Raw genomic sequence first — 26,870 nt, forward strand, 5'->3', positions numbered from 1 at the left:
CTAATTCTTCCAAGCCAGAATATGAATTCCCATATGGTTCCATATTCTTTCCATTACTATACAGTTTTTCTTGGCTACTGTTTTCTTCTGCTCATTCCTTTTTCTCTCCTATAATATTCAAGCAACTTTACTCTCATTCCTATAAACAAAGATACGTGTTATGATTATTTCTTTCGATCAGAATATTCTTATCCTGAAATTAGTCAATTAAATATTTATTCCATTTAAATTATGTATAATACACCGTATTAAGGACTGTTGTAACTTTTTTTAAAGAGACATTAGAAAGACTTCAAAATCTTTTTGAAAAGGGCATACATAATAAAGGTTACCAATACATGGTAGCAAATGACAATTGCAAAATCAGTAAAGCAATACTAAATTCACTGGGCCATAGCATAAGGGGATACCAGACTAGACTGGTGCTCAGGAAAGAGTATTCAAAGGACTGACTTTAGACAGGAAGAAGTTACTGAGTGGAAAAGGTGAAGGTACAGAGGTAGATGACAAGAAAGGAAAAACCATGGCAACCAGAAACACAAGGTATATTTCGGTGGGAGTGAGGAGAGCCATTCAGCTGGAGTAAGCCCTTCCAGTAGGAAAGTACTGGGGGATGAGGATAATCAGATGGGCTGGAAGTCAATCAGCTTATGAACACCAAGAGAAAGACACCAAGAAAGCATGGTTCAGAGACTGCCTCAAAGGCCAGACAAATCCCATTGTAGACCTGGTCCCGCTACATACTAGCCTGGATTTCCAACCACAAAATGTTGATGATAACAGCACTGATCTCAAAAGAGACTCTTTACATATTAAACAGGAAAACACTTACCATAGTGATTAGCATATATTGCAGGATTAAAAAAAAAATTACAGCCTGCCCTATCATTAGCCATGCTGAGGGGTCTGGGTGCCCTTGTGTCATCATTAAAGGGATCTTGGTACAGAGTGACATGACAAATCACTCTTTTGGCAAACAATGCCCATCACCCTGTCCAGAGGGAGGAGACCACGCCCCACATCCCCTTTATTCAGGCTTCTCATACCATTTAAAGTCAGTCCAACAACATAGATTGGAACTGGTCTCTTACATAATTTCATTATGCCCGAGGGCCTCCAGGATAAAGCCTCTCACCTCTATACTCAGCTGTAGGTTTCCAACAATGTTCCAGTACCTTCTCTTATATATGCTGAGCTTCTCAGTACAGTGAACATGGACTTGGCTCAAGAAAGACCTGGATTCAAACACTGACTGCATGTGTTACTCTTGACAAGTTATTTTCTCTGAATTCAATTTTCTCCCATTTAAAATATGGAACATGAGATGTCAGGCCCCGGGCATTACCTACTTTAATCATCATAACGATCCTATGAGAGAGATGTTACATTGGTCTCATTTTGCCTATAAGGAAACTGAGGTCTAGAAAGGTTAAGTAACTTGCTGAGTCACAGATGGTGTGCGTGGCGGAAGGAGGCAGTGTGACCCCACAGAGTCTCCTTTGTGTCCTCCTTTCCCACATTCTCAGAATCCTGAGGGGGTAACTGCATGGGTCACGCCTAGGCCTAGGGCCTACCTGATGTAACTTAATCACCTATGAGAATGCCCTTGGTTAACATAAAAGCCGTAATGAAGGGAAATATTTAATATCCTCTAAAAAGTTGTTTACTTATTATCACATTATTTTTACACCTAACACCAAATAGCTGACAGCCATTTTAGTGACATAGGGAGGCTACAAAAGTCAGGCTAAAGTGCCAGCTGTTCACCACACTCTTATCTCCAATATTCCTTCTAGAATTAACAGCTTTTGATAAAAATTTCCATCTTCTGAACACATTCTGCCTTGTCACTCTCCTAGCTGCAACCTGACAAAATTTGTAATCGGGTTGGCTTTATGCCTCAGTGTGAGCTTGAATCTCTTATGAGCTACTTCTCTATTCATTCATCAGTCTTTCTCTCCATTTCTGTGCCATCGATAATTTTTCCGAACTCAACACATGATGCTCTTTTCTTCACCTGTTTCAGTATTGCTCTGCTCATTTTATTGTTTTACTTGCTAAGCTTCCCATGTCTTTGCTTTGATAATGCAAGACCATTATTTTTTCATTGCAGTTTCCACAACATATTCATGCATTTGAAGTTGTTTATCTGTTTTTCTTTGAAGACCTACATCCAAGACTTTACTGGGGAAAATGTCTTGCTTCTGATATTACCGCTTAGGTCTTTGTGCCTTTTCATAATGCAATAATCCTCATTCTCTTTTACTTTGCCCAGGCACAGAATGTGTCCTAAAATAGATGTTGGCACACTGCTTTCCCACCGAGCAGACAAAAGGTATCTACTTAAACTATGATTCTCTTTTTCCTAATCCAATACTGCCTTTTGTCTTCTTACATTTCCACATGTCTCTTAATTTCCAGGAAAGTACAAATTCTTCACAGGGATAATTTATTTCTCCTGAAACACGCTGCTGAGTTTGCCTGTCTCTAATAAAGGCCACACACATTTACTAACCTGGAGAATAACTGGCATGCTCTGATTTTTTCAAGTGGGTTACAGCAGACACAAGAACTCCTCATACGGATGAACTCCTGACCCTTTCCAGGATACCAGTCTTTCTCCCTGCATATCCCACCATTTGGCACGCTCCACCTTTGGACTGCCACAGTAAGCAGGTGGGTAACCTGTGCCCATAAGCCAGACAATCATAAGTTATTTTTACAGTTCTACAAACCAAACGGGGGATGTCTATATATAGACATAAATAGAGCCACATATAGAATCATATTTTTAAAATACCTGAGCAAAATACTTTAAGAATATACCACATTTCTCATGCCTTTCCTACTGGGCTGCCACACTAGTGATTTTTCAAAAAGCTCATTTTAAAAATATAACTTAATTTTGCTTTAATTTCAGTAATTGGTTATTTGGAGTTTTTGTTTTCTTCTTTTCCTTTTTAGAACAGAAGCTGTTACAGTATTTCCAGGAGGCATGAATCCTTTGATTTTAAGACCATCTATTGCCACTTTCAACTGATTAAAGTGATTACCTGGGACTGCTGGGTCTATTCTAACTCTGTATAAATATAGTCAGAACATAACTTGCTGAATCTGTGTGTGTGAACTCTGCTTCTCACTAATAACTGGCTTCTGTTACACGCATTACCTTCTTCTAGGCTAGCTAAAAATATCTAACCATTAAACAACTAATCATATGCCAACCGTGTTCACATTCAACCCCAGAACTAAGCTGAACCTGGATCAGGTGAGCAGAGGTAAAGCCCATGATAGAAGAAAACAGCAACACACACTCAGAATAGAGACCAGCAAGAAGGCACAGAATCCTCTGCATTCTTTAAGTAGGTACCATCCTTAACCCGATCACTTTTTGAAGTTATTAGATTTCCCATCAAACCCAGTTTTCTGCTTGCAGAGGAAAAACAGAGTGAATTAAGACTCAGGAGTCATGCTGCAGGGGCCTGATTTCCAGGTTCTCCATTATTCGCTGCATTTTTCCAGGGCAAATTACTTATCCTCCCCATGGCTCCCTTACTGAAGTTGCAAAATGTGGGTAAGAATGGCACCAAGCGCATAGAGTTGTTATAAGGATTAAGTGAGTTAATTTATGTAAAGTGCTTAAAACAGTAGGCAAATATAGTAGTCACTCAATAAATGTCAGTTATATTACTAATTATGCTCAATATATTCTGCAGAATTATTTACTGGAATCCAGGATTATATACAGTAAGAGAACTATTACCTCCTCGTGTAATAGGTGTTTAATAAATTCTTGTGAAAGTATACTCACTGAAGCAGGGCCACTTCATAAAACACTCTAGCATCGATGTTGACAGGCACGGAAGGACGACTACATTTTTAACTTGAGTTCAAAGCCTCACAATGTACAATGGGTATTGCTAAGAGTCACTGTTGGTGCAGATGCAGTTTCAGGACCAACTAGGAGGTCAGCAGAGCCACATCCACCTACCTCCAGCTAAGCATCAACTGTGCAGCAGGTGTTGCCACAGGTGAAAACAATGTACGAACAAAAAAGACAAATCACTGAAACAGCCTTGCATAATTTGGGGCTTTTGAAAAGTAGTTCTCTCTGGGTTATTTCAAAGTCGTAGATTCTTCTCAGGTCTATTACAAACTGTAGATTAAGGAGATTAAGACAAGGTGACACCTGAGGATTCCTGTGGGTACATTTTCTTCCTGGCCACATAGATCATCCAATCCATTTTCTCTGGGGAAATCAACTGTATGACCAGATTAACCAAGCGCGAAGCATAATTTACATGAGAAGGTTATGGCCTCAGAAAGCAGCCAATATGCAGAAAGCCCAGGACAGGCATTGCCCCTGAGGAGTCAGCAAAGGCAATGGGACCAAAGGCTATGTTAAGGTTGACTTGAGCTCCACCAGTACAGTTTCACTCCTTAGGTAAAGTCAAAAAAAAAAAAAAACAGAAAAAACTATGACTCAATAGGAATATGGATGTTTATCACATTATTTTTTCATACTCCCCTGAATAATTTAAATTTCTTCAGAACTAAAAAAAGGAGAAATAAAGAAAAGCAACCTTTTCCTTACTTAAATTCTCTCTCTTTTTTTGAGATGGAGTCTTGCTCAGTCACCCAGGCTGGAATGCAGCGGCGCGATCTCGGCTCACTGCAACCTCCGTCTCCCAGATTCAAGTGATTCTCCTGCCTCAGCCTCCTGAGTAGGGGGGATTACAGGTGCGTGCCACCACACCTGGCTAATGTTTGTATTTTTAGTAGACACAGGGTTTCACCATGTTGGCCAGGCCGGTCTCAAACTCCTGACCTCGTGATCTGCCTGCCTCAGCCTCCCAAAGTGCTGGGATTACAGGCGTGAGCCACCATGCCGGGCCTAAATTCTCTCTCTTAAAAAACAAAAATAATAAACCTAGTGACTCACTAGTGTGCCACCAAGACTACGTGCAACCCTGTGCTGGCATGCCCACAGCAAAGGCTTGCACGAAGATGCAATAACTTTGAAATGTCCACAAAGTGATTCTTAACCAGATACACACATACACACACAATCCATGTCTCAGAAATGCCACACGTAAAGTAGTTCCACTGAAGAGCAGCACAACCATCCAACATAACACTCAGCAGACAGAATAATCAGGAGCCCAGGATTGCCTCTATCCCGCAACAGCTAGTTCACTGCTGCGTCAGAGAGCTTTTTAGTATTTAAAGACTGCTTACGGATGAAACGTGACACCTCGCACCCGACATTTCACTTTAAGGTGAAGAATGACTTCACTTTAAGGTGAAGAATGACTTTCTGAAAAGTGCTGAGCCGGGTGCTCTGAACAGAGACATTCTATTTCTCTCCAACAGGATCTTGCCATGGCGCAGAGCCAGGCAGAGCAGCAGCACGCAACATGCAAAACAGGGGTGGCCGGGCGCGGTGGCTCACGCCTGTAATCTCAGCACTTTGGGAGGCCGAGGCAGGCGGATCACCTGATGTCAGCCGGACCAATATGGAGAAACCTCGTCTCTACTAAAAACACAAAATTAGCCAGGCGTGGTGGCACATGCTTATAATCCCAGCTACTCAGGAGGCTGAGGCAGGAGAATCGCTTGAACCTGGGAGGCGGGGGTTGCTGTGAGCCGAGATCGTGCCATTGCACTCCAGCCTAGGCAACAAGAGCGAAACTCCGTCAAAAAAAAAAAAAAAAAAAAAAAGGGGGGGGGCGGTGGCGGGGAGGTGGGGGGAAGCCACTCAGGGAAAAGGGGAAACAGATTCCTGATCCCAGGAGACTTCTGCTTTTCCCATCAGTTCTTTCTAGAAGTTGCTCCTAAATGTCTCCAGAAAACACTGTAAGGGCTTGACCTCTACAGCCTGGGGCAGCCTAGATAGTGGAATCAAAGGGATGTGGGTTCACATCCTGGGTCTTCCACTCTCCAGCTGTGTCCCGCTGAGCAAATGATATGAGCTCCCCCAGCCTTGCCTTCCACATGTAGGAAGACCTACTTCCCAAGGGCATGGTGACAGTTAATGAGTTGAATGCTGTTTACCTCCTGGCTTATAATAGGCATTCCATAGGGGCTCCCTTTTCCTTTCCAGTGGGAAAGAGATCACGAATAATGAAGCCAATCTTGCAAGACACTGAAAAGTAGCACCACAGATGAGCAAACAGGCAATTTATTATCCACCCCCTTTCTTCTCCAACTGTAGAAAGACTGCCTATCTTCAGATTAGGGTACAATAGTAAGTGCCAGTTGGGGGCTTGTGTTGTACTGGGCCCCATGCAACAGTCTTCACATATGTCACATCATTTACAATAATTATTACTAATTATTCTTATTTTATAGATCTGGAAATCAGTTAATTCAACTTTTTACTGCCACTAAATGAAAAATCTTGGACTTAAACCCATTTTATGTGACTCCAGCTGGAATCCATGTACCTAATCCCTGAGCATGCCTCAGCTTCGTTATTGTTAAATGTAAACAAGTAAGGAAATTCTAAAATCATTTTTTGATGAAAATAGAATCAACAGGGCCATTCTAGTCAACATACTATTTTCCTTATGCAGATACCAAACTTTGTTTCTTACTATTCAAGCTCTAAAACTAAGAGTCTGACATACAGAGTTGATCAGAATTTATCTTGGCCAAAGTGAATGCCTGGCAGTTAAGAGCTATAGTGTGACATTGAGCTGCACTTGCTACATGACTTAGGAAAATGCAGTCAATATTAGGTTGCAGAGCTTCCAACTGATCAAGCCAGAAAAAGATATTTACTTCACATCTGCTCATTTTCTTTGCCAAGAAGAAAAGCAATTATCTGCTCTAGTACAAAATACAACAGCTGCTTGGACACAACACACATAAGAAAAAATGATGATTTTAGTCAGAAACCGGAAATAAAAATGACAAACTCAGCAAACGAATGAATAACAGAAATGGATTCTCAACCCGGTGAAGTTTCCATTATTTTCTGTTCTTTAGAAGACAATCATCAATTGAGAAGGCTCAAGCCAATTAACCGGCATGGATACCTGACACAGTTTCCCTTTCTCATGGGCTAAGAAAACAAATGCGCCCACAAGGTTCCTGTTACCTTTTCTTAAATGTGAACACTCTACAAAACTATAAAACTGGGTAAAGAAATTTGTATATGAGACAGCCTCAACAAACAACATACTGAGCTTTCACAAATATGCAGGATTCAATTATGATAAAAATCTCAGAAATATCATTTTATCATTCTCAAAAATATAACAATATCAAATGCTTTGAATTTTCTCTTCTTCACACTTAAATCATATGTTCCATCAGGCCTCATGATCAGACTTTCCAAATCAGAAATCTAATTCAGATGAGCATGCCACTGCCCTGTTAACCTTCATCTGCAGGGGCCAAAGTCCCCTGACTTCACTCCCAAGTTCCTCCATGACAGGACTCCTGCCTACCCTTCCCAACCTCATCTCCCACTGCTCACGCCTGAGCGGCTCATAGTTGCACGTGTTCATGTACACACACACGCACACACACACAGAGGCATTCTGCAGTTGCACACGTCCGTGTCTCTGCCCAAGCTATGCTTTCTGCCTGGAGAGACTATCATTGTCTCATCTGTTAAGACTGAGTTTGAGCCAAACTTCTCAAGCTGGTTAAGGTCACCTCTCCTGTGAGCCCATAATTCTGTGTACATACTTCTAGCATTGTACCTGCCATCCTCAGTGAAATTTATCTTTGTATGACTTCCCCACCAAGATGTAAGCTAATCTGTGCTGGGCCAACCAGTCATTTTTTTGAAAATTTTGAATTGGGGCACAGTAATTCTAGTCTATCTCTCATAGAGAATTGAACAGAGAGGCTGTATGAAACTAGCACTGAGGCGGTCCTGCACACATCAAATTTTAAAAAGTCCATCTTTTTTTTTTTTTTTCCTGAGATGGAGTCTTGCTCTGTTGCCCAGGCTGGAGTGCAGTGGCACGCTCTCAGCTCACTGCAACATTCGCCTCTCAGGTTCAAGAGATTCTCATGCCTCAGCCTCCCGATCAGCTGGGGTTACAGGCACGTGCCACCACACTCAGCTAATTTTTGTATTCTTAGTAGAGACAGAGTTTCACCATGTTGGCCAGGCTGGTCTTGAACTCTTGACCTCATGATCCACCTGCCTCAGCCTCCCAAAGTGCTGTGATTACAGGCGTGAGCCACCGCGCCCAGCCCCCATATTTCTTTCGCTATTGATTTTAAAGTGATGAGGTCTCACAGTGTGGCCCAGGCTGAAGTGCAGTGGTGTCATCACAGCTTACTCTAGCCAGGAATTCCTGGACCCAAGTGATCCTCCTGCCCCAGCCTCCCAAGTGGCTTAAGCCACAGGTGTGTGCCACTAGCTCATTTGTAAAAAATTTTTGAAGAGATGGGGTCTGTGATGGTTAATACTGAGTGTCAACTTGATTGGATTGAAAGATACAAGGTATTAATCCCGGGTGTGTCTGTGTGGGTGGGGGAAAGGCAGATCCACCCTTAATCTGTGGGCACAATCTATTCAGTTTCCAGTAAATATAAAGCAGGCAGAAAAACACGAAAAAGAGAGACAAGCCTGGCCTCTCAGCCTATATATCTTTCTCCCATGCTGGATGCTTCCTGCCCTCAAACATCAGACTCCAAGCTCTTCAGTCTGGGGACTCAGACTGGCTCTCCTTGCTCCTCAGCTTGCAGACAGCCTATTGTGGGACCTTGTGATCGTGCAAGTTAATACTTAATAAGCTCCCCTTTATATATATATCTCTCTCTCCTATTAGTTCTGTTCCTCTAAGAGAACCCTGACTAATACAGGGTCTCCCTATGTTGCCAGGCCTTGAGCTCCGAGGATCAAGTGATCTTACCTCGGCCCTCCATGGTGCTAGGATTATATGCATGAGCCACCAGACCTGGCCCAAGTCAGTCTTTACAAAGAAGGAAAAAGGAAAACAATATTAATTTTTTAAAAAGTGATAGAGATACTATGAAACCCCAGAGGGGCACAAATGTAAATGTTTTGACCTTGCCAGTTCCTGTGTCCAGAAACCATGTTTAATACGTGTCCTCAAGTGTTGTTAGATTCTAGTGTATTTTTCTAACAAATACTGCAAATTGTTTAAACAAACTTTTTAAAGTTTTGCTCTCACAGGCAAATGATCCCTAAGACATTTGTATATACAGTAAGTTTTTAATAAATGTTTATTAAATATATCACAGAACCACCTTTTAAAAATCAATTTGCCAACGCACAACATTAGTACATTATGATTATTGAAGACAAAATACATATAACACAAAACTTAATCTTTTTAAAATACTGACATTTTCCATCATTCCATTTGAGCTAAGTTCCAAATGCCAAAAATTAACAATGGAAAAGGAAAAGAGAAAAATGACAATGACCACTGGCAAAATTTCCTCCAAAGTCTGTGTAGTCACAAGAGTCTCTCATTATCGTATCTCATTTTAGGGTCAACCTCTAACTCTCACACAATTTCTAACTACACAAGCCAATGGTATGGTCATTTAAAAAGAAGAGGAAAACTGGCCATACAGTTCTTAAGAGTTTGAAGATAATAGACTTTCCAGAGAGTATCAAATGACATGAGGCCAACCAGCTTGTCTCTCTTGTGTCACTTCATGGATAAGAAAAACCAAGATCTAGGGAGCTAAAGTAATTGGCCCAAGGGACATCGCTAATCAGAATCCGAGTAGAATTCACTAGCCAGGCTTCTTGCACTATCCTGTGCTCTCTCTCATTTCTTTGTCTCTAGCACAACCTGAGAAATAGCTGTTCTCTAAAAAAAAAAAAAACACACACAGACAAAACCTAATCAGTGACTCTCCATTGTTCAGGTTTTTCAAAAACAGCAATGAGGGACAATGAAAAGGGTTTTAATGCTCAAGACATTCTGTTCTCTTAGTCATCAACCATGATCACATCTACATTTCCTGCTTAGAAATGTCTGGAGATTGGCACCCAATTTCGACTTATCTGAATGGTTTACCCTTATAACCTTGGGAGTTACAAAGAAGAGAAAAACAAATTGTATTGGGATAAATGCACAACCTCTCCCTGACTCTGCATGACAAGCCAAACTGAAGTTTTATAATGAAAGAGATCACTTTTTAAAATCAAGGCTTTTTTTCATCATAATTGCAGTGTGAATCATCACTCCTTCCACGGTCACAAAGAAAAATTACTTAAGGAAGCCAAACGAAAACTATGAAAAAAAATCTCTGATAAAGACTTAACTCTCAGGAACCAGAAGCTCTACCACTAAAACACTGAAATATATTGGTTTCTGATTAGCTACCTAGAGCACGTCTAGCTCTTAACAAAAGACACAAACATTATTCCTTCCTTCCATCCAACTCTGGCTGGCTGTTTGGGTTTGATTGCATTATTTATTTATTTTTCCAAATTATTTATATGTTAATTGTCTTCAGCTCTTAAGAATCTACACTTCTATTTTAAAGACTTTACCAATACTTATATAGGTTAAATCATTAAGGGCAAATCTTTAATGACAGGTCACTCATGAAGACTGTAGCTTAGGGTGACTTCAAAATCAGTATGCACTTCCAAGCTTATATATAAAGTTATAAAGATCATGGTTTGAATAATATAAATAGTATCAAAAATTCATAAATGTACAAAATGAAACACATCCTCCCATATGACTATAAGGTCATCTATCTAAAAAGCTAGTAAATTAAGTCTTTATTATTTGCTTTTCAACCTAATGATTTGTTTATTAAATATTAAAGTGATGATAGTCATTCAAAATACATCAAAAAATTTTAATTTAAAAAAGGTCAGCTGTTAGTCTCAGAAACTAAGAATAACTCTAAATGTGCCTTTTGAGACATAACAAGGATGGCATTCATCAGTTAAGAATTAAGTGTTAGACGGGCGGATCACAAGGTCAGGAGATCGAGACCATCCTGGCTAACCTGGTGAAACCCCGTCTCTACTAAAAAATACAAAACATTAGCTGGGCGAGGTGGCGGGCACCTGTAGTCCCAGCTACTCGGGAGGCTGAGGCAGGAGAATGGCTTGAACCCGAAAGGCAGAGCTTGCAGTGAGCTGAGATCCGGCCACTGCACTCCAGTTTGGGCAACAGAGTGAGACTCCGTCTCAAAAAAAAAAAAAAAAGAATTAAGTGTTATCATAAGGATTCTATTATTGTCTTAAACTTTGATGGACTGGCCATCATTGTTACATGAATGTTTTTCTCTTATAATCTATTTCCCTCTAAAATAGTGTAAGCTCATAAAATGAAGTAGAGTAACCAAATACCATAAAGTCAAACAAAGACTATACAACTTTCCTTCATTAACACAGCAAAGAAAGGGTGAATGGTGTAAAAAGAAAAGCTTTCTAAATAGTAATTCTTCCACATTGGCTTTCTCATAAAATAAACATGGGAGAGGGGAGTTAAATCCTAGTACTATCATTTATGAAAACCCACAATTAAGAGCTATCATAAGCTGTTTCGTGTAATACCTACCTCATTTGTTTTTCACAATAATCTCATGGGATAGGTATTAGTATCACTACTGCCATGGTACACACAAGGAAACTGAGACACAAAGCATGTAAGAAATCTGTGAAAGATCATATGCCTGGTAAGCAGTGGGGGCAGAATTGGAAGCAGTGGGGGCAGAATTGGAACCCAGACACTTTGGTAGGAGTCCATGTTCTTTACTGGTAATGTACACTGCCAACCTCATAGGTTTTGTAAGAATTAAAATTGTAAGCCATCTGTAAAATTTGAGGTATGGTTCCTGGCCATTGGGAAGTGCTACAGTGGTACTCATAATGTTGATGGTGATGAAAATCATGATCATCATGCTTGCTTGTGAATTTTAAGAGAATTTTCAAATCATTTCCACTTCTAAAATTCTGGTTTTCTTCTGATGGATAAAATGTCCTTCCAAACCTCTTCAATTTTTTTAAAAAAAATTTCATTTAAGCATGTATATCTTTAAGGTTCTGTCATATTAACTCTACAATACATAGTACCAGATCAAAACGTGTGCCAGACAATTTTCCAAGCAGCAACCTGGAAAGCCCACCAAATTATCTGAAACCACAATGATCTATTACCTGGCACAGAATAATGTTCTCAAGAAAAAATTATTTACATATCATCTGAGTGTTTACAATGTTAAGATGAACTGATACAGCTTTTATTACAATCACTCCACAACCTGTCAATAGGTTACATTAAAAAAGAGAAAGAGAAAAAAATTAAACTGGTTGATAGTAGCATTAACTAAAAGGGCAAAGATATCAGCAGCTAACTCCCTGCAGCACCGTAAGAGCACTGGCTGTGTTCTGCAAAAGAAGAGAGCTGTTTGGTGGCCTTGAAGTCAGCTGCCAATCTCTTACTCACACAGGCCAGAGGTTGAGTATTCCATATGGTGTCTGCTGAGCTGACAGAAAGCCATGAGACCCGAGATCCTCTTTCAACAGACTATTGTGACAGTGATGGAACTGCAAGCCAAACCAGAAATGCCTATGTTCTCTTTCAACATATGTCCCTGTGCATCCAGTTGGAAGGCAGATGCCTAAGCTTGATTACTCTACACTGAGAAAGCAAAGAACTTATCATCCACTGATTGAAATTCACAGGGGATCAAATATTGCCAAGAATCCAATCAAGATGAAGCAGAATGAACCAGGGACTGTCAGCAGTTAGAAACTATCAACTGCTACCCATAAATTAAAAGGAATTTTTGCCTCCTTAGCATGTGATTTATTTAGAAGAAGCTTTTAGTGCTAACTTCTGAATGAAGCCAACAAGCACTTTATTGAAATGATCTACTTTAGTGCTGAGCTCAGTTCAGGAACCATGTGGAGTTCCAATAAGCTTTCAGATGAGCTTATAAAGGTAGTTCCTGCTTTACCACATACTTTGGGTCTGGTTAAGAAGGGATAAGATCCCTCTCAATTAATGGCTAAGAAACAGTAATAGAAGAAACAAAAATCCCTCTTCAAATTCTCTAGCCACCAAAGAAAACACTTTTCTGGCAAGTTCTATATTTAAGAAAAGCTACTTTAATGAGACCTAGGAAACCAGCTTGAGTAAATAACCCACCGAAGAACATTAAAGGCACAGTAATGACACTATTCCAATAAACACAGTTCATAAATAAGAAGTATTTTAACACTAACTGACACAGTTTATTTTTGAAAATAAGTTTTGTACTTAATTTTTCTTTTTTCTTTTTCGAGGCAGGGTCCTGCTCTGTCATCCAGGTTGGAGTGTAGTGGCATGATCATGGCTCACTACAGCCACAAACTCTTTCGCTTAATTGATCCTCCCACCTCAGCCTCCCAAAGTGAGCCTCCCAAAGTGAGCCTCCCAAAGAGTTACAGGTGTGAGCCACAGTGCCCAACTTTAAATTTTTATTTTTTAAAAATACATTTCCCATCATTTCTGTCATACCTAGAGCAAAATACCACCATTTATTTACCCTTCTCAATAAACTATTTCCTTCTCTACAGGAGGTCATTTGCCTGCAGTAATCAACCACCTCCTTTCTGCAGTGCCTTAACGTTCACTCAGTGTGCTGGTAGTCGCGAAACACCAAAGGACACAGGGTCTTAGCAAAAACTATGGTCAATTCACTACAGCAGTGAATTACAGCAGTGACTCATGACTCATGATTACAGCAGTGACTCACGACTATAATTCCAGCACTTTGGGAGGCCAAGGCGGGCAGATCACCTGAGGTCAAGAGTTCAAGACCAACCTGGTCAACATGGTGAAACCCTGTCTCTACTAAAAATACAAAAATTAGCTGGGCATGTTCCAGATTATTAACAGCCTCATACCATCTTTGAGAGAAACCTAGTGACGTAGTGATATGAGATTTGCAGGTGACAGAACAAATCTCTGTTGAAAGCCTCTATTATTGATGAATAATAACTGGGGTAGCACACCTGTAATCCCAACTACTTGGGAGGCTGAGGCAGGAGAATCGCTTGAACCCGGGAGGCAGAGGTTGCAGTGAGTTGAGATAATGTCACTGTACTCCAACCTGGGCAACAGAGTGAGACTCCATAATTAAAAAAAAAAAAAAAAAAAAAAAGAAAGAAAGAAAGAAACTGAAGAAGGGAAAAAACTCAGGGATGCATATGGACAAAAATTAGGAAGGATATAATTTGGGTATTGTGTCTGAATGATAGGACCCTGAGTATAAACAGTTTTAAAGTTGTTTAACAATACATAACTTTAATTATACTGGTTAGTTTGGTCAGTGTCATTATATAGTTCAGCCTAAAAGTTATTGCTTTCTTGGGTCTGCCACCATCGTGCTCCTACCTCCTGAAAATAACTCACAGTGATCTGAATACAGTCACCTAAAAACTACATCTGAAGACTTAACTATGCATGCCATTGAAGAGAGAATTCCATAGAGAAATGTGGACCAGCTTATTTATACACAACGCAAGGGAAGTGAGGAAAAAGCTATTAGCAGCAATTAAAAATTTGCAACAACCCTTTACAGTAAGATCTTGGTTCATATCTGCTTCCACGAGGTGGTTTGTGTTTTTAACATGCATCACTGAGGTTTATATTTTAAGAGATTTTAAAATGAGGGATGTGGGATTTATTAAATAAATACGAACCTACAAACTTCACTTTTAACTGTTACATGTATTTTCTGTGTGGGCCCATTAGTTAACTCTACACCTCTTGATCAGTCATTTCGTTTTTGAAAGCAGCAGCTGAATGAGACTGAAAATGACTCATCTGAGATCAATCAGTGAATATGATGTATAAAGGGGAGAAAGAGAACTCAGTTATTATTCATCAATAATACAGGCTTTCAACACAGATTTGTTCTGTCACCTGCAAATCTCATATTACTAGCTCACTAAGTTTCTCTCAAAGATGGTATGAGACTGTTAATAATCTGGAACACGTTTTCCCTACTCATAGAATCATATGTGTGACATAAAAGTTCAAAAGCTTACCTCAGGAGTTTAATTTGCACAGCATTTCTTACTTTGGGGAAAAAGTGTGATATAAGGTCTACAGCAATAAAACATAAAAATGACACTTAAAAGATCAGTTACCCATTTTATCATTGAAGGTCAAAATATTTATATGTCTCCCTATGTCCCTTGAATTTAATTACCTTATAATTCACTTTAGTGCCAGACTGTTCTCTAGTCTTAAACTTGTTTTGTTTTTTATTTGTACACCTATGTGCAAGGTATTTACAGGAAAAAACTTTTAAGAGCCACTGAAATGAAAATCTAACCATTATCTTACCCACAAAAGTAGAAAAGGAGTTCATTTTATGTAGAAATATCATGATCATTATCCCATAAAGTTTCATAAGGATAGGGCTTTGTTTATTTCACTGCCATATTTCCAGAACCAAAAATAGCGCCTGACACATAGTAGGTGCTCAGTAAACAGTACTGAATGAATAAATGATCCATAACATACCCTGAAGGGTAGCAGAGGAAAGAGGAAATGTCCCAGAATTTATTGAGCCAAGAACTGTCTTCAGTGCCTACTGTGGTCATTGTCATTTAAATATGAAACCAATCAAGTATATATGAAGAATGACTATACATATATAGGTGTGTACATACTTGATATATATGGAATGAAGGTAAGATTTCATTTAGAATTCACTGGGCTTTCTAATGTGAAAGGGAAAGTGTTTCCATGTGTGCACAAATTTGATGTATTTAAGATGCTGGCAGGTGTTTACACACAAAACATTTCTCATTTCCCATGGAATAATTCAGTAAAAGAAGCATCAACTAAAATGTAATCTGATTCTAGAGTAGGTACTCTCAACTCTAGGCTTTGCATTATACTTTCTACCCATAAGTCAATCAGTAAGCCACATAAAAATAGGCGAACTAAATTAATGACCTGCAGTAGGATTTTTTCCTGGGCTTAGATTTTTCCCTGTATTGGATAACTTCTGAAAACAATATTTTGCCTGATAACATTTAGCCCAATCTTGTCAACCTCATACCAATGCATTCAATACAACTATGTCCTAATAGTTTTGAAGTTGAACAACAACAAAAATCCACACAAACTCATTCCTTGCCTGTATATTGCAGGTTCAGCATTTTCATAATGCATTCTGGTGCTCAGAAACCCATATGGGGAAAACAATATTCAGAATACTAAACAAATAATGACGCTGCTGGCTTCCATGTGCTGAGTGGCCATGGTATGCCAGGCACCAACTACATGCTTATACATGTACAAATGCTTTTAGTCCTGATAACCAGCATTTCCCCCTTTGAGAGATGAGAAAACTGAGGCTCATAGAGATTAAATAACTTGTCCAGGATCAAGTAAGTGATAGAGCCATGATTTAAACGGTCTGTCTGCAGAGTCAGAGATGTTAAGAACGATGATAATGTTGCCTCTTCCAACTTTTATTTGCTTTACCTGATCACCTTCTGACAAAAGTACAAGCACAGTTTTCAAAAGTAATTGTAACAGTAATCAAATTTATACTCAAATGTATGACATCTTTTTTTTCTTTTTCTTCCAAAGAGAAAAGATATATGACAACTTTCCACGGGGGGAAGATGGTCCAGGCCCACAAACACATTAACTTAGTGAGAATCCTGCCCAATTCCAGCTGTGCTGTCTGCTGCTTTCCAATCATCACTCTTTCTAAAATAGCCGGCTACTTGAGGTTAAAAAAAAAGAAAAAGTCATCTACAAAGCATGTCACCTAGTTCAATGTATTAGCACCAATACCCTATACTGAAGCAAGTCAAGAGGTGTCTCATTTGTGGAACCAGAGATGACTGCAAGAATCTTTGTACCTGCTGAGAGTTCAATGGAGAGGCCAGCTCCACATAGAAATGATACAAGCACCCTGCCTCTTCCCCAAGGCTTAGCCCTCACCCTGGACTCTGGGCTTTAGAGCATAGTAAATGGTCAAAGCACAAGTTTAGGAGTCAAACAGTCTGGGTTCCAATCCTGACCCTCCCACTTACTATGTGAAATTGGACAAGGGTTTTTAACCTCTAAGCCTCAGTTTCTTCATAGCAATGGGAGTTACAATATCTACCCTAAAAGAGATACCACAGTGGTTAGATAGAATAACATATGGGACATGCTAGCCCCCTTTCTGGTACATAGTAGTTGGATAATAGAAAGTTTTCTTCCCCCTCCTGAGGGAACTTCTCACCGGTGCTCTGGAACTGGCTGACACTGGTTTGGAAGAGCTGACTATTAAATTTTTAGGAATTTTACAAGTCACTGACTTAAAAAACAGCCATTATTAAAAATTAAAGTAAATAAACTTAAAATTAAATATGTCATATTTTAAACAAGGTACTAAATATTCAAAGCTCATTACTCTTGAGTTGGCTTTTGCTTCACTTTGCTATTATCTATGCTTTGGAGGTTATTTATGTCTATTTCATCTGTCTGGTAGAAACATGGCATCACAGTGGACTATGACACAGCTCTCACAACTCTGTGGTCAGTGAAGTCACACTCATAGTTTGAAATCAGCCACAGTGGGAGTATTTACATTAGCAAACACTACAAATCAGGAGTCCCTTTCTTTGGAGAGCCAGTTATTAAACAATTAGCAGCACACCACAGGAATTCATATTTCATCCTACCCTTTCTGCTCCAGCATGATTCATCTCTCCTCTCTACAGGTTATCTAAGAATACACACACACACACGCACGCGCGCGAGCACACACACATGCGCACGCACGCACACACGCGCACACACACACACACGCACACACGCACGCACACACGCACGCACACACACACGCACACACACACACACATGCGCGTGTGCGCACATACACACGTCTGAAAAGAAAAACAAACCTCTCTCCCACTAACAACCTTTTCTCCATTTCTTCATTGGCAAATTTATTGAAAATGTTCCATCTATGCTTAATTTCCAACATTTCCTTATCATCCACTCATCAACTGATCCATGTCACAAACATGTAAGCAGCTGCTATTGGCCAGACACTGTGACAGGAGCTGGCAACACATCTGTGAGACACCCTGGCATGAACCTGCCCTAACCGAGTTTATAGCCACATGGCAGCCTAGCTTCTGTCCCACCTTGAACATCTCCAGTGATCTCTGTACTCATTTTCCTCCACTCTTTAGCCTCCATTTAAAAAATTCACAATTTCCCCAATTGTTTCACCTTCTTTTCCTCCATGGCCCTCAACAAAAATGTCAAGATTTTCTCAATGTTTTAACCCTTTATTTCTCTTCCCTTTTCCTCGGGAATTTCATGCATTACTGTGATTTTATTCTCTCCCTAACCACCGGAAAACCTATTACTCCCCTAATTTTTCCACTTAGTAACTAATGCCACCATCCACCCACCTGGTTAAGCCAGAAACTTGGAAATCCTTGTTTCCTTCCTTTCCCTCTCCCCGTAATCACAAACATTAGCGAGTCCTGTTGGGTCTGTATCAGAAATGTATCTCAAATCCACCTCATCTCTTCATTGCAGTTTCCATGACTCCTCAGCTAAGACCCCTTTTCCCTCACTCAGCTTGTGTGAAAGCCTCCTAACCCTTTTCCCTCCTTCATGATTGTCCCCAACAGCCTGCACCACAAAGAGACAAGAGGGAATGTTTTTAAAAGAAATGTAATCATATCTGTCTATACATAAAAAAATAAAAATAAAAACAAAAATACTCCAGCATCTTCCCATTCCCCCAGAATAAAATCCAAACCTGCTTCCACAGCCAGCACAGCCCTTCACCTGTGCCCTGCCCTCTCCCTGCCCTCACCGCTTTTCCTCCCAATTTGCTCATGACAGTCAAGCTTGGAACCCTCTGCCAGATCCTTGCACATATTCACTGGCTCCTCTCCTCATTCAGGAGGATTCAGAAGCCTTCCCTGGCCAACCAACCCAAATGCCCCCAGGCTAAGGCATTGCTCCCATCACATCCTGCCTTACTCTCTTCTTAGCACTCCCATTACTGACTTCTTAGCAATCATTCAGTGTTGATTACTTTTTGTCTACCTTTCTCTACTAGAAGGAAAGCTATACAAGAGCAAGGACCTTGTCTTTCTTATTTACCAGGACACTCCTGGTGCCTGGAACATGCACTTGTCAGCCACTCAACAGATATTTATTGATGAATGAACAAAAGAATGAATGAATGGGGCAAGATAAAAAAACAAACACAGGCAAAGGCAAGAATAATTGGAAACAAAGACTGCAGAAAGAGGAAGTTTTAAGGGACTACACAGAAGAGTAACAACAGCAATCTGAAGTGGTAAAGTGCTAATCCTATGAATGGAATTTCCACATGTTAAAATAATTTGAGGTCATTAGGCTAAGGTGACTCCGGCACCCTGCATCCCTACATCAGCAGAGAAACCTAACTCAGTGTAAATGGTAAAATGAAACCAAGCTTAACCACCAACTAACCTCTAACTAGGGACTTTCCACTGGAATGATCCACATAGGGCTACTACTCCCCTTTAACCAATCAAATATTTCCTTTGCTCTGTTTCTGCATTTGCCCTATAAAAGCTTCCCCACACCCTGCCCCAGCAGGGGAGCCCCAAACCACCCGCAGTCTGGAGCTGCCCAATTCATTCATCACTTTCTGCTCAAATAAACGCTTTAGCTTTTGAATGTGCCTAAGTTTATCTTTTAACATATATCTGTTATATTCTGACTTGCCCGTGGCCTGAGATATTTTAGAGACAACCTAATTTAGTGAGCAACACCTGTGCTGATAAATCCATACTAATTTTCAAGGCTAGGTCAAAATATTTAAAAAAAGAAGAAGAAAAGAAAGACAGTCAAATGCTGTAAAGATTTTCATACATCTTCAAAAACATTTCAGAAAGGAAGAGTCCTCTGGGTTTCCTCTCATATTTGGACTGCAATAAATTCAGATCAAACACAAAGAGCAGACAGAGGCAGGAGAAGGGGAGGGAGAACGTTCTCCCCCAGGAAACGGAGGGCGCCCATCTTCTGAAGTCTGAGGCTGCACAGACCCACACCTCATCACAGGCAGGCAGCAGGGCTTCCACTTGCTTCCTCTAACTCCTCCTTTCTTATCCATTGTAATACAGGGGAGGAAGGGAGAGAAATGGGGACAGAAAGAAGGGGGAAATGAGGAAAGCATGAAGAGAGGGAGGTCACAGTGTGCTGACTCAGTGCTTCACTTCCCTAGGTATCCCAGGCTGCACTAGGTGATGCTGGACATTGAAAACATGCAGGGACCAAGAAACCCAGCCCAGTACCTCATCATGGACCACACAGCTCGTGGGGACACTGGGAATCCACTGCTCTTGGGTTCTGGTGGCAGTGGAGAGTGGCAGCCACCCCAAGCTCCTTTGTGAGGGAACCGCTGCTGCTTCCCATTCTCCCGGTGAGGATGGCCTGGCAGTGAGGAGGGCTGGGGGCTCCCGGGCTGCTGTGGGCTGCATGGACAGAGGGCCCCATTGCTCCTGTTGTGCATGGAATTGAGGGAAAACAAAGTCAACCAGAATGACAAGGCTTGCAACAACCAATAGCAGTATCTTGCCCCACCCACAAGTCTTGCTTCCTGGAAACAACCATTCTCAAGTCTTTAGCTCTTGTGTTTCTGATATTTACTGCCATATTACTAAAACAACATAATTACAATTTTAGAACTTATCATATTGATTTACTATAGAACACTGTAACTCAGTCTTTGTTAGATGGCCACCCACCCACACACACACACACACACACACACACTTCTGCACCCCTCACCCTCCAAACAGGTTTTGTCTCAGAATATTTGGTTGAAGTGGTATTAAGGATTTACATTATTATATTCTTGTAAGATATTGCTCATAGCTGAACCATCCAATTTTTAATTACATTTTTTCTATTGTGAATTCTCTGAGATATAATTCATAACCACTAGATGGGCAAAAATTTAAACATCTGATACTACCAAGGGATGGTCAGAAAGTGAAACAAAGAGGATTCTCATTCCTGCTAGAACCATTTCAGGAGCAATGTCTCGGGATGTAATGCAGTCAACATGCATCTATCCTTTGCCCAGCAACTACACTTCCACGGCTATGCCTGAAAGAAAGCTTCATGTATTTGCACAAGAATATATGCACAGAGATTTCACTGCAGCATAGTTTATAACAGCAAAAATGTGGAACTAACCTAAATTCCAAATCCAGAAAAATGGATAACGATAATTAAATACTATACAGCAGTTAAGATAAAAGAAATATAGCTACATATATCGACATTGATATATCTCAAAAGCCCAATGGTAAATGAAAAAATAAAGTGATAGCATTTATGCAAAGTTTGAAAATATGTAAAACAATACTTTTCTATTCACTGGTATGTGTGTATATGAAGTAAAGTTCTAGAAACAATCATGGAAATGAAAAATGTCAAATTTGGGATTGTGATTCCCTCTGGAGAGAGAGGATAAGGACTGTGGACAGTGAACGTTATTTTCTACATGTTGGGAATTATATCTTGAATTTTTACAAAAGAAAGATAACTTTCAGGAGCTGATCTTTCACTGAAAATCTTTCCTCCTAAAGATGATGTCAAATAGAAGAAATCTCATTCCATCCATGTGTGCCAATCTTAAAATTTAGGAATAAATTGCACTTGTAGGAAAGTACTTGCAACATTTTGTTTCTATTACTGTTTCTTTCCTGCTTCCTGAATCATACAGCGAAAGATCTCAAGAACCACCTAGTGCCAAGATGTTTATTCAAAATCAGCAGATAAAGTAGGGACTGGGGAGTAGACCTCTAGGTGCTTGTGTAAAACTCTGTGTATATGTGCATTCCTCTGGGGACACAACTTTGTGAAATTCTCAAGAGTCCACGACTCCCCAGATATTCAGAACCTCTGAGTTGGGTAACTCTCATAATGCCTGAGCAGCAGATGTCCTGTGAGGTCTCCTGAGTCCCTGTCATATGTTCTTCCCTGGAGGCAATGGTGCTCCTGGCCAACCCTGTGAATCTGGAGCCACATGGACATGGGTCCAAATCCTGGCTGGACTTGGGCTGGCTGACTGTGGGGAGGATCCTTTCTGTGCCTCTGTTTTCTCCTTTGTAAAATGAGGATAAAGACTGTTGCAAGGAAGTGACATGGCACAGTGCCAGCACAGGGCCAACCCTTAGGTGATATTAACCATTTTTGGCCAGGTCTCCATGTTACAGCCTTTGGTTCCTTCCTACCACTTTTTATAACTGTAATCAATCACTCATCGAATTATTTACATAATGTCTGTCTCCACCAACTTATATGCTCTTTGCAGGATGGAACCGTATTTGTCTTGCTCTTGGTTAGGCAGAATGAGTATGTGTTGAATGGGTGGATAAAAGCATGAAGAAAAGAATGAATGCCTCCACTTAGGCTGCACTGCTGGATATGAAAGCTAATTTTTTTTTTTTTTTTTTTTTTGGAGACAGAGTCTCACTCTGTCACCAGGCTGGAGTGCAGTGGTGCAAACTCAGCTCACTGCAATGTCCAACTCCCTGGTTCAAGCGATTCTCCTGCCTCAACCTCCTGAGTAGCTGGGGTTACAGGCACGTGCCACCATACCCAGCTAATTTTTGTATTTTTAATGGAGGCAGGGTTTTACCATGTTGACCAGGATGGTCTCGATCTTCTGTCCTTGTGATCTGCCCGCCTTGGCCTTCTAAAGTGCTGGGATTACAGGCGTGAGCCACCGCACCCAGCCTAGAAGTTTCTTAAAACAAAACAAAACAAAACAAAACAAAACAAAAAAGACCCAGACGGAGCTGTGGGACTTGTATCAGCAGTATTATTTCTCCCAAAGAATTTCTAGCCATTTAGTATGATGAAGGTAAAGAAAGGAAAGAGACAATTATCCCTTTTGAAAAAGGCCTGGCTCAATAGTTACTACATGAAGAAGAAAGAAAGAGGTGTCGGAACCAGTGGCCTGGAGAGTCCCAAGATCAGCAAAGACATGACTTTCATGACAACAGTAAAATAGCTCTGGACTGGACCACGTGAGACAGTGCGTCTTCAGTCAGCTGTCTTATCTTTTTGCTGTCAGTGAGGCATAGCAGAAAGAAGTTAGGAGGTTGAGACAAGGTAGACACAAGAAGAAAGTGGAAAAAGGGTTTACAGGTTGTCCCTAAAAAGTAAGTTGGGCAATGCAATTACTCCCACCGGTCAGAGGATATGGAGGAAAGGCATCCTCATATAGACCAAAGGAAGGGCCTCTGGCTCACGGTTTTCTTGGCATGAGTTTGGGTGAAAGTAATTATTTGGCTCCATGTTTTTATAAGTCTCTGAGATTTACTGAGAGCCAACAGAGCACTACACTCTTTTTAAATTATCCCCAACTATCACGCTTCCAGGCAGGAAGGTGATCGGAATTTCCTGACTCATCTCAGTTTGTTGCCACTCAATATCACTGCTCTTATCTTTATGTCAAGAAGTATAAAGAGGTAGGAAATGATATTTAAAAAGCAGGATTTTTTTTCAGATAAAATTCTTCATTTGATAAGGCGGGGGAATAAATTAGCCACATCTTTTAAAAGTTTAAAAGTAAGGACCTTATAATTACTGAAAAATGGGGTCTGCTTGTAAAATTACTGGTAATTACCGATTTGATGGGGAAGAAAATTACAGTATGTGCTTGAACTTTTAATATGCCTTAGTGATTCTTATCATCTATAAGCCACAACATAAAATGAGTGTGCCTTAAATTTTTTAAATAAATTAGGCTACTAAACAAGATTGTTCATTAATTTGAATATGACGTGTATGTACTCCTGTATGGTGTAGACTGGCTCTTTGTGGACTTCCAATGGGTGCCTCCTAAAACTCTTAGGTAACAGCATTGTTAGAAGAGCAGGACAAGGGGCTCTTTGATGGATAACCCTCATGCAAATGCAGGGATTCAAAGCAAGCTGTGAAAAACTGTTACCATTTGCAATCACTATTTTTATGAATCAAGATTTTCTCAGCAGCGTGCAACCAAAACAAAACAGCAATATAAACTTCCAATTAACATAGATACTTTTCAATTCCAAATTTGGGGCTCACAAAAACTTCATAGTCCTCAATGATTTATATAAAAGTGTGAAGCATTTTAACATATATAATGCACTTATCTTAATGAAATAAGCCTTGTTGATTATGTGACAGTCTAAGGTGAGATGACATTTAATAAAGTGTTATACTTGTATTTTTTAAATGGAAGATTGGAAACTATTGTTTTAAGTAATTCTTCTCTGCCCATGACACGCCATTTGATATCAAAACTTTAAAATGACTTACGACTTGTCTTCCTTGTTGGAAAGGGAAAAGAGGTCATAAACCAAGCACACTCCAAACACCGTGATGCCTGTCTCTTTCACCAGCATCGCACAGGTCCCCAGAAACAAACTGAAGAGCAAGAAGAAGGGAGACACCGTGGAAGGGAAGCTTTCCCCAACACAGCCCTGATCCAGACTCCTGAAAAACAAGTTGGAGATTCTTTTAATCTAAGCAAGAATGTGGTCTGCTAAGAAATACCACCTCTTAAAGATAAGAACTAATGTCAATTTCATTGTATTCTAAGAAATTAAGCAGGTGAGTAGAGATTTCTTAAAGAGCCTTCATCCCCACAATACTGAATTTGGTACTTAAATTGCAGTATACACAGACTATGGCATGTAACAAATGAACACCAAAAAGCCATTTAAAATTCTACCAGAGAGACATACTTAGTCACATGAAAAGAGGTTTAAGTGAATACATTCTAAGTGAATAATCAAGTTACTAAACTATATGCATAAACTCAGGAGCCAGGTTCCCTGGATACTCTGCTAACCACAGCAGTTGATTAACGGGTAATATGGGGCAAGTTACTTTACTTCTTGGTGCTTCAGTTCCCTTATGTGTGAAAAGGGATTACAGCATTATAGGAGGGATTAAACGAATGACTTGTCACACATCAAGTGTATATCACCATTATCATTATGGTAGTGAAGTATTTTATATGCTTCCATACATAAAACAAAGTTACCAGTGGATATATATGCCAAAATATAATAAGCATTTCTCTCTGGGATGAAAATACAATGATTTTAACCTTTTTTTTCTTTTGGCGAAGTTCATTCAGCCAAAAATTTTAAATTCATTTTCTATGAGCAGACCTTAGGTAAAGTTTATTTTTTTCTCAGTTTAATTTCCAACAAGGATTTTCAAAATCTCTCTGGTGCTGTTAAACCTTTGTTTCACCTTGTAAAACCCCTACCAAGAAACATCACTGTTCCCTTCAACAAGTATCACACCCATTGGCTCCTATTCCATGGAAGTAAAGGCCAATATTTCTGTAGTTGAGACACCTTCTCCTTAGTGTTATGTCTTAGAACAATTGCATAAAATTATACACAGAATTTGTAGTGGATAGGCATTTATTTCTATTGAGTTGGTCTATAGCTCAAATTTCTGAAAGTGAGAATGGCATGCAAAACCAATCTGTAATAACATGGCTCATTATCATACAGATATGGATACACTGCAGGCCTAATCATGCCCCCCAAACATATTAACCACACAGAACAGGCCTAGAGAACAAGTTTAAACTCCAAAGCAATTATTACTTATATTCTAATGCCACAGTAAACAAGAAATAATTAATTGTTAAATTTTGGCTTATATTTTCAGGTTTCATGACACCACATCATACAATCAAGAATGTAGTAGGAAGTTACAAAGCCAGGATCAGAAGAAGACTTACACTATGCTAAGAAAACGTTCTACCCTTTAAACAAAACAAAACTTCCTAAGACTTAATTCATTTCATTCTTGACCCAAGGTCTAAATTGGTTTGTAACAGGTTTCTCAATCTTAGCCCCACTGGCATTTTCTTTGTTGTAGGGACTGTCCTGTGCATTGCAGAATGTCTGTTCAGCAACATCTTTGGCTTCTACCCCGTGAATGCCATGAGCACCTCTTCAGTTGTGACAACCAAAAACGTCTGCAGATATTGCCAAATGTCTCCTGCAGGTAGAAGAGGTAATGGCTAGGAGGAGGAGGGAAATCTCCCCTAATTAAGAGCCACTGGTTTAGAACAGTGTTCCTCAGTCACTGGGTTTTGTAAGACCATAGGTCAATGAACTGATCCAAAGATCAGGGCCACCAAATGCTTAATCAGGCATCTCTCCATGAAACTGAGCAACATGGTTGACCTGCCCCCTTTCTCTAGGTTGTATGAGTCTGTTTTCATGCTGCTGATAAAGACATACTGGAGACTGGGCCATTTACAAAAGAAAGAGGTTTATTGAACTCACAGTTTCACATGGCTGGGGAGGCCTCACAATCATGGTGGAAGGCAAGGAGAAGCAAGTCACGTCTTATATGGACGGCACCAGGCAAAAAGAGCTTGTGTGGGGAATCTCCCATTTTTAAAACCATCAGATCTCGTGAGACTTATTAACTATCACAAGAATAGCATGGGGAAGATCTGCCCCCATGATTTAATTGCCTCCCACTAGGTTCCTTCCACAACACGTGGGAATTGTGGGAGTTACAATTCAAGATGAGATTTGGGTGGGGACACAGCCAAACCATATTACAGGCCATGCTCTGAGCTGCCCCCATTCACATTCTCTTTTTAATCCACTCCTTTCGCTATATGGACATGACATGACTCAGATGAGAATCTGACTGGTTTAGGGTAAAGGTGCAATACAATGAGAAATTATTTTAAGGCTTTTCAGTTTCCCAACGCAAAACACTTCTGTCTTTTGATGAAACTATATGTAAATTGGAAAACTACAGTCAAGAAATGCTACTTTATACTCAGCTTTGCCATGTTAAGCTCTGAGTTACTTTGGTGAGGCTAACAAA

The 26,870-nt window shown here is 40.1% G+C and overlaps 1 protein-coding gene across 9 annotated transcripts in view; it reads right to left on the reverse strand.

Annotated features, from left to right (window-relative positions):
- The window catches only part of TMTC1 (transmembrane O-mannosyltransferase targeting cadherins 1), a 285,851-nt gene that overhangs the window by 231,221 nt on the left and 27,760 nt on the right, over positions 1 to 26,870 (reverse strand). For 6 of the 9 annotated variants that reach the window (XR_012420102.1, XM_065523950.1, XM_005570472.4 and 3 more), the window contains exons 4-5: positions 24,312 to 24,488; positions 20,285 to 20,491 (exon numbers count right to left, since the gene is read on the reverse strand). Coding sequence is in view for 8 of the 9 variants with exons in the window: in XM_065523950.1 (XP_065380022.1) it covers positions 20,285 to 20,491; positions 24,312 to 24,488 (384 nt within the window). In the remaining variant the exon portion in view is untranslated. The remainder of the gene's footprint in view (positions 1 to 20,284; positions 20,492 to 24,311; positions 24,489 to 26,870) is intronic. The other 3 variants (XM_074006516.1, XM_005570474.4, XM_005570473.4) reach the window with 1 other exon arrangement.

This window comes from Macaca fascicularis, chromosome 11, assembly GCF_037993035.2.
Source record: "Macaca fascicularis isolate 582-1 chromosome 11, T2T-MFA8v1.1".
Classification (NCBI taxonomy): domain Eukaryota; kingdom Metazoa; phylum Chordata; class Mammalia; order Primates; family Cercopithecidae; genus Macaca; species Macaca fascicularis.